The 8,972-nt window shown below is 41.4% G+C and overlaps 1 protein-coding gene across 2 annotated transcripts in view; it reads left to right on the forward strand.

Annotated features, from left to right (window-relative positions):
• Positions 1–782: 782 nt before the first annotated feature.
• jag2a (jagged canonical Notch ligand 2a) overlaps positions 783–8,972 on the forward strand; it is an 83,951-nt gene continuing 75,761 nt past the window's right edge. For both annotated transcript variants that reach the window (XM_017724241.1, XM_017724242.1), the window contains exons 1-2: positions 783–949; positions 2,600–2,887. In XM_017724241.1, coding sequence (XP_017579730.1) covers positions 887–949; positions 2,600–2,887 — 351 coding nt within the window. In that variant the 5' untranslated portion in view covers positions 783–886. The remainder of the gene's footprint in view (positions 950–2,599; positions 2,888–8,972) is intronic.

Here is an 8,972-nt window from a genome sequence, read left to right on the forward strand (position 1 = left end):
TGTGACTTAAAGGGGAATTCCACTGAATTTTCTAAATTTCTGCAGAATTCAGTCATTGAGACGTCAACAAAGCCGCTCAGAGTGGTTTGATACGAAATGATTCATTGTAGAGAAACTGACTGTCTCAGATTCCCCCACAGTGGTGGTGATAGGAACCAGGGGTCGCCATGTCTCCAACACAAATCTAGCCTTTTTATTTCCTCTCCAGTGAACCTACACGTCTTTTGAGCTTTCGTATGTAGTGATGATGATGGAACCAAGTTTTCTTTGGGGACTATTTTGCGTTAGAACACCCTTCATGTATCCCTCCACCCTGGTCAGACAGACAGGACAGCAGCATCATCATAATCATATCACGTAATAGCTTTCTGTAAGAGAGCTTTTAAAGGTGGACGTCTGGTTCCTATCACCGCCACTGTGAGCAATTCTGACTGTGTAGAAGGGAGCATTGCACACCAAACCACTCCGAATGGCTTTAGTTACATCTTAACCAAGTGTTTGGAAAATTGGTGGAGTTCCCCTTTAACGTAGAAGCCAAGCCAGGATTGCAAAAAAAAACTTTAGTTATCACGTGTTATAATTAACACGTTATAACTAACTGGCCTATACTGTCGCACCGTGGAGTGAAGTTAACTCGAACTCGATCCGTCACCGCCCCCTCCTGGAGCGCAGGCCAATGCGAACGAGGTGTGGGCGTGGTTTGTAAGTACCCGGCCCCGCCCCCTGACTCCGGGCTGAGCGGTGAGCCACTGAAGTTGTGCTCCTCAGAAGGCAGACGCAGGAGGAGTGGGCGCGTGAGGACGCTCGTGCGAGCACTGAATCCGGGTTTTTATGATGGATAAGCGTGTTTTACTCCCTGCGCCGTTTCCTTAACCTGACAGGAGTCATGCGGAGCTACATCGGCAGCTGCTTCTCCATAGTTTGCCTGATTTTGTCGTTTTGGACTGAGGTGAGCTAAGTTTGATAACTCTGCGAATTGTCCCCGTTCCGCCTTAAATGATACAGCAGTTAGTTAGATTACACTGTAGAGACTCTACACGTGAACCTACACGTGTCTTCTGGACTTTTATAAGTGTGGGTTCACTGCTGCTTTTGGAGAGGAAAGAAAAAGGCTATATTTGTGTTGTAGTCATACTGACCCCTGGTTCCCATCACCACCACTGTGAAGACGTCTGAGTCTCGACAGCGAACCCGAATGACTGAATTAGACAGAAATTTGGAAATTCGGGTGGAGTTCCCCTCTGAGTCCCCGCTGTAAAGGCCTTAGTGGCTGTGCATCACAGCAGCTCCTCTACGTGCAGCCTCATATACGCACTTTAACGCTGGGCAGTGTTGATGGTTTGTCAAATTAAAGCGGTTCTGAAAAATAATAAGTTTTATGAGGGACTATTTTGCCTTAAAATGCCCTTCATGTATCCCTCCACCATGAATGGTGAACAGCACAACTGTCATAGGGATCAGGCAGTGCATTCAGAAGGGCTTCTTGCAATAAGGGAGCTTATGAACTGCTGCACCTTTTAAGGTGGAACGGGATCATTGGAACATGCAGCTCTCACTGCTGATGGCATGTTGCGCCTTCACTATCAATAACTAGACATTCGTTGTTGTTTATGTGTATTTTTTTTATTTTAGCGCAGAATATAAGTTCAAACTCATGACGTTGAGCTCTTCTCTCTGAAATCACGTGCTCTTTAAAACTTGCGCCGTAACCGTCTCAGCCAGCACGTTAACCTCACCATCCTCCTAACACGTTCCCTTTGGCTTAGAAGCATGGCAAGGGGAGATCCACCCATATTTCCAAAATACGCTCTAACTGGAGAAACTTCCCGAGTCAGAACTGTTCACAGTGGTGGTGATAGGAACCAGACGTCCACCTCTAAAAGCTGCCTTATTGCAAGAAGCCCCTCTGAATGCACTGCCTGATGCCTGAGACACTGTCTCAGGACAGTTCTGTGAATCCATTCATGTGGAGGGATACATAAAATAGTCCCTAATCAAACTTTAATTTCACAATTAAAGCGCTGCTGCTTTTGGAGAGGAAAGAAAAAGGCTATATTTGTGTTGTAGTCATACTGACCCCTGGTTCCCATCACCACCACTGTGAAGACGTCTGAGTCTCGACAGCGAACCGCTTCACGCCCAAAGCGCCCCGAATGACTGAATTAGACGGAAATTTGGAAATTCGGGTGGAGTTCCCCTCTGAGTCCCCGCTGTAAAGGCCTTAGTGGCTGTGCATCACAGCAGCTCCTCTACATGCAGCGTCATATACGCACTTATTCCTGGATTTTATCCTAGGATGTTATCCTGCGTTATGCGTGGCTTAAATATTGCCTATTAAAAAGTCTCGTGCATCAGTGCAGCTCAGTCCCGGGCTAAACCCTCTCAGACTGACTTGCACATCAGTGTGAGGGGCGCTGTATTAGCCTTAGTTGGGTCCAGTCAGCCGCAGGATGCGCACTGGCTCTGAAAAGTGTGCAATTTTATTTAACCTGCGCAAACAAGTGGCCTCTGTATCCGCTGCACGCGCTTTTGCACGCTCGTCCTGACCTCAGTCGCGGCTTCATTCCCTCTAAGTGCGACTTTCTTCTGCTTCTGCCAGGTGTGCCGGTCGTCCGGGTATCTCGAGCTCCGTTTGGAGCGCGTGGAGAACAGCGGCGGGCGTCTCGCGAGCGGGCGCTGCTGCGGAGGCGAGGGCGCGTGCTTGTGCCGCACGTATTTCCGCGCGTGCGCCAAGGAGTACCAGGTGGAGGTGACCGAAGGAGGGCCGTGCAGCTACGGCAGCGCGAGCAGCGGCGTGCTCGGTGGAAATTCCTTTCAGCTCGAGAACAGCCGGGATAAACACAGCGAGGCGGGAACCGCGCTCATCCCGTTTGGGTTCGCCTGGCCGGTGAGTACTGCTGCGGTGGAGGCTCCGCGGAGGAAGGCTGTGTTACAATTCAGGCGCTGCGCACTTATATACTACACACTACTCACTACTCACTATACACTACACACTACTCACTACTCCCTGTGTTCTTAAACTGTGCACTATACACTACACACTATACACTTTACACTATACACTACACACTATACACTTTACACTATACACTACACACTATACACTATACACTATACACTACACACTATACACTACACACTATACACTTTACACTGTACACTACACACTACTCCCTGTGTTCTTAAACTGTGCACTATACACAATACACTTTACACTAGACACTTTACGCTTTACACTAGACACTGTACACTATACACTTTACACTATACATTACACACTATACACTTTACACTATACACAATACATTTTGCACTATACACAATACACTTTACACTATACACTTTACACTCTACTCCCTGTGTTCTTAAACTGTACACTATACACAATACACTTTACACTATACACTACACACTTTACACTGTACACTACACAATACTCCCTGTGTTCTTAAACTGTACACTATACACTTTACACTATACACTTTACACTATACACAATACATTTTGCACTATACAAAATACACTTTACACTATACACTTTACACACTACTCCCTGTGTTCTTAAACTGTACACTATACATTACACACTATACACTTTACAGTATACACTACACACTATACACTACACACTATACACTTTACACTGTACACTACACACTACTCCCCGTGTTCTTAAACTGTGCACTATACATTACACACTATACACTTTACAGTATACACTACACACTATACACTACACACTATACACTTTACACTATACACTACACACTTTACACTGTACACTACACACTACTCCCTGTGTTCTTAAACTGTACACTATACACTTTACACTATACACTTTACACTATACACAATACATTTTGCACTATACAAAATACACTTTACACTATACACTTTACACACTACTCCCTGTGTTCTTAAACTGTACACTATACATTACACACTATACACTTTACAGTATACACTACACACTATACACTACACACTATACACTTTACACTGTACACTACACACTACTCCCTGTGTTCTTAAACTGTGCACTATACACAATACACTTTACACTAGACACTTTACGCTTTACACTAGACACTGTACACTATACACTTTACACTATACATTACACACTATACACTTTACACTATACACAATACATTTTGCACTATACACAATACACTTTACACTATACACTTTACACACTACTCCCTGTGTTCTTAAACTGTACACTATACACAATACACTTTACACTATACACTACACACTTTACACTGTACACTACACAATACTCCGTGTTCTTAAACAGTGCACTACACACTATACACTTTACACTATACACTACACACTTTACACTGTACACTACACACTACTCCCTGTGTTCTTAAACTGTACACTATACATTACACACTATACACTTTACAGTATACATTACACACTATACACAATACATTTTGCACTATACACTTTATGCTTTACACTAGACACTGTACACTATACACTTTACACTATACATTACACACTATACACTTTACCGTATACACAATACATTTTGCACTATACACAATACACTTTACACTATACACTTTACACACTACTCCCTGTGTTCTTAAACTGTACACTATACACTACACATTACTCACTACTCCCTGTGTGCTTAAACTGTACACTGTACACAATACACGGTACACTTTACACTATACATTACTCACTACTCCCTGTGTCCTTAAACTGTACACTGTACACAATACACTGTACACTTTACACTACACACTACACACTACTCCCTGTGTGCTTAAACTGTACACTGTACACTACACATTACTCACTACTCCCTGTGTCCTTAAACTGTACACTGTACACAATACACTGTACACTTTACACTACACACTACACACTACACACTACTCCCTGTGTTCTCAAACTCTACACTGTACACAATACACTATATACTGTACACTACACACTATACACTACTCCCTATGTTCTTAAACTGTACACTATACACTACATTCTTACAATATGCTTACACTATACACTGTAAACTGTGCACTACACACTGTACTCTTACACTGTATACTATAAACTACTCCCTCTGTTCTTAACCTGTGTGCTATACACTACATTCTTACATTAAACCTACACTGTACACAGTAAACGATGCATTGCATGCTTACACTATAAACTGTACACAGCATACTTACATTATACACCATGTACTGTACTCTTACACTATACACTATAAAATATACACAGCGTTCTTACATCATACACCATGCACTGTACTCTCACACTATACACTACACACTGTAAACTATACACTGCATTCTTACATCATACACCATGCACTGTACTCTCACACTATACACTACACACTGTAAACTATACACTGCATTCTTACATCATACACCACGCACTGTACTCTCACACTATACACTATAAAATATACACTGCATTCTTACATCATACACCATGCACTGTACTCTCACACTATACACTACACACTGTAAACTATACACTGTATTCTTACATTATACTCTGCTCAATATACTCTTACATTATATACTATAAACTACTCCCTCTGTTCTTAAACTGTACACTATACACGATATTCTTACATTATACACTGTACACTTTACACTGCATTTTTATGTGCACTGTACTCTTAAATTATATTCTTACATCGTGAACTATGTGCTGTGTTCTTAAATTGTATTATATGTGGTAAATTCTTGCTCTATAGCCCACCTACATTATACACTGTGAACTACATTCTTGCATTAGAACACAATGCACTGTATTCTTGCATTATATATTACGCATTATATTTTTGTTACACAGTAACACTGTACACAATCGTGCACTGTACACAATATTCAAAATTTACACTATGCACTGTATTCTTACATTATAAATTATTATTACTATTACTGTAATAAATATATATTACTACTGTTATAGTACTGTATATTATTCACTACACTCTTTGCACTATATTCTCACATTATACTTTAAGTACTGTTTTTACACTATACTCTCCTCTCTCTCTCTCTCTCTCTCTCTATATATATATATATATATATATATATATACATGTACTATATTTCTACGTTACACACTATGCATTGTGTTTTATATTATATATTATATATATATATATATATATATATATATATATATATATATATATATATACCTTAGATCTGGGGCAATAATCAATTTTGAAAATTTGATAAATAAACAAAGCTGTCTATGGTTTTATTAAGTAAACCTGCAAATCTTTTACAGTTCATTATTCAGTATGTCTCTATTTGTGCCAGAGGGGGCGACAAAGCCTTTAATGAAGATTAAACATTCAGCTAAAATTAAGACACATCCTTAAAACCACAACAAGCCGTATTTGCCTGTGTGAGAGACGGTCAGGGGCAACACCGCGGCTTATAAGGCCGCTCACGGCTGTGGAAGTTGAATGTAAGTTGCAATATGAATCCAGGTGCAAAATGTTCATGCATGTGTAAATATATGTACAAAATATACAGTAAAGGTATTGTATACACGCTACACCGGATTCTTTCACCACACGCTCTGAACTGTATGTGCTGAGCACCCTACAGAACTTACATCCAGCTTCTATCAGCATAGGAACAGAAGTTCGCTAGAAGCTCTTCTTCTTTCTTTGGAGCCGCTTGGTTCATAAAATGATAAAAAAATCATGTGAGAGATGAAAGTGGTAGCTAGGTCCATGTATGCGGTTGCGTGTCATCATTTTGCTGTATTAGTACTTTTCTAAGTATACTGCAATCTGAATGAATTGTGCTGATAGATGCAGCTCCACTGCAGAGCTACTGGGGCTTTTTCAGAGTTACGTTTCTTGGTTATCTGATCAAAGTAATATTTTGGGGTCTGGTTTATTTAATAACACTGTAATTTGCTGGCAACCAGTTAGCTTAACTAGTTAGGTAGGTGATGCTACCCTAACATCTGTTTGGAGGACTACCTGAGCGCTGGTTCTGCTTTGTTAGTCTGCTGTCTCGATGTCTTTATGTGGCGAGGTCCTTAGTTTTCTCTTCCCTGGATTTGAGGCGGGCAGTAGAACATCTTGTCAGGGTAAATTTTGTTAGCATGAGAAATAATATGCATCTCTAAGAATATCATCACTACTTAAAGAACACTGGAGAACTTTTTCATTGTAATATGTTCATTTAATTGCAAAACAGAACATAATTAGTGCATTTGATTGGGTTCGGTGCAGGGGAGTAGGTGAAATGCTGAATAATCATTAGATTAAGATTAAGAGACCCTTATTAGTCCCACCACAGGGAAATTTCACCTCTGAATTTAACCCATCCATGAAGTGAAACACCACGTACGCTCTAGTGAGCACACTTGCCCGGAGCGGTGGGCAGCCCAATCTGCAGCGTCCAGGGAGCAGTTGGGGGTTAGGTGTCTTGCTCAAGGACACCTCAGTCATGTGCTGTCGGCTCTGGGGATCAAAACGGCAACCTTCTGGTTATGAGGCTGGTTCCCTGACCTCCAAGTATTCATAGTTTTTCATCACATTTATATGATTTCATATACTCAGAAAACATATGGAAAATACTAGCAACTTATCTCATCTAACTAATGGAATAATTGAATGTGTTGCATATGGCTTTGATTGTTTACTGATTATAACTGTCAGGTTGCACAGAAATTACATTAAAGCAAGCCTAAGACCAGGGCTACGTTTACACAGCAGGTAAAAGTGGCCCACATCCGATTTTTTTCTTCATATGTGACACAGATGTGTATCTGTGTGTCAGTGGAAACAGGAAAAAATGCATTGAGTCTGACATTTGCAATTCCGATTTGAGACGCTTTCATATCTGGTACTGAAATCCGATCCGTATCCGATCTGTGGCGATGCAGCCAAATCGGAATACATGCAACATTAACGTCAGTCCAACTCGGCATTCGTCATCATTTCACTCTGCTGAGACTCACAAACATTTAGGTTGATGTTTCTGTGCCAAAAAATTAGAATAAGCTCATTTCGACCGCTCCGTGTTTGAAGAGGTTTCGAATGAAACGGCGGGACGCAGCCGGAGGAGCCCGAGGCCGCAGCGTCAGAGAACAGGTGGAATCAAACACATTCTGGGTGTAATCGCTCATGCCATGCTGCCGAAGATTAAGCTGAAAGCTCTGGGAGCGACTGGCGATCCATGTGAAGCATCGTTGTTTTTTAGGGTCAGTTTAGGGGCTGATCTGTTCAGACTGATGTCGCATACAGATGTGAACAGCCAAACAAAACAATCAGATTTGGTGAGAAAATCAGATGTGGGCCCCTTTTACCTGCTGTGTAAACGTAGCCTAGGATTGCAGGTTACTGCCCATATCACTTAATCATTGATGATGTAGATCATTGATGCGCTGTTGAATGTAAAAGCAGAATATGATCATATGATCATGTTATCAGTTATAAGATGATACATTGCGCGCTGTGTTATTGTAGCCGTCTCGAGGATCCAGCGTCTTTAAGGCTATGACAGTCTATTAGATGGAGATTAATCAGCGAGTTGCGTGTGGTGACCATCGGAGGCCGTAGAGCTGCAGCGTGTGCTGACTGAGCTCCAGACATCAGCTTAGCGTGAGGAAGGTTATGTAACCTTACACGCTTCACTGATGACACTATGAGTTTTAGGATGCAGTGTTTCATTTGAGGAAAGACGAAGCAGTTCAGACTAAGGTTGTCATGAATTTTGATGTGGTGCCCCAAGTGAGGCGCACCGATCATGAAATTTTATGGCTAAGGCCAAATAAAAACACTAGTTTCGGCACTTTTTATGACCCGAAGTTGCAATATGCACAATATTATTTGCTCCTTTATGGACTAAACTGGCATTTTAACGGCATATTTGAAAATAACACTCAATCAGATAAAGTGCCACGTTGAAAATGAGAAGCTACAGGCTGTTTAGCGCAGTGAGTCATGCATAATTATG

This window comes from Pygocentrus nattereri, chromosome 5, assembly GCF_015220715.1.
Source record: "Pygocentrus nattereri isolate fPygNat1 chromosome 5, fPygNat1.pri, whole genome shotgun sequence".
In the NCBI taxonomy this organism is placed as follows: domain Eukaryota; kingdom Metazoa; phylum Chordata; class Actinopteri; order Characiformes; family Serrasalmidae; genus Pygocentrus; species Pygocentrus nattereri.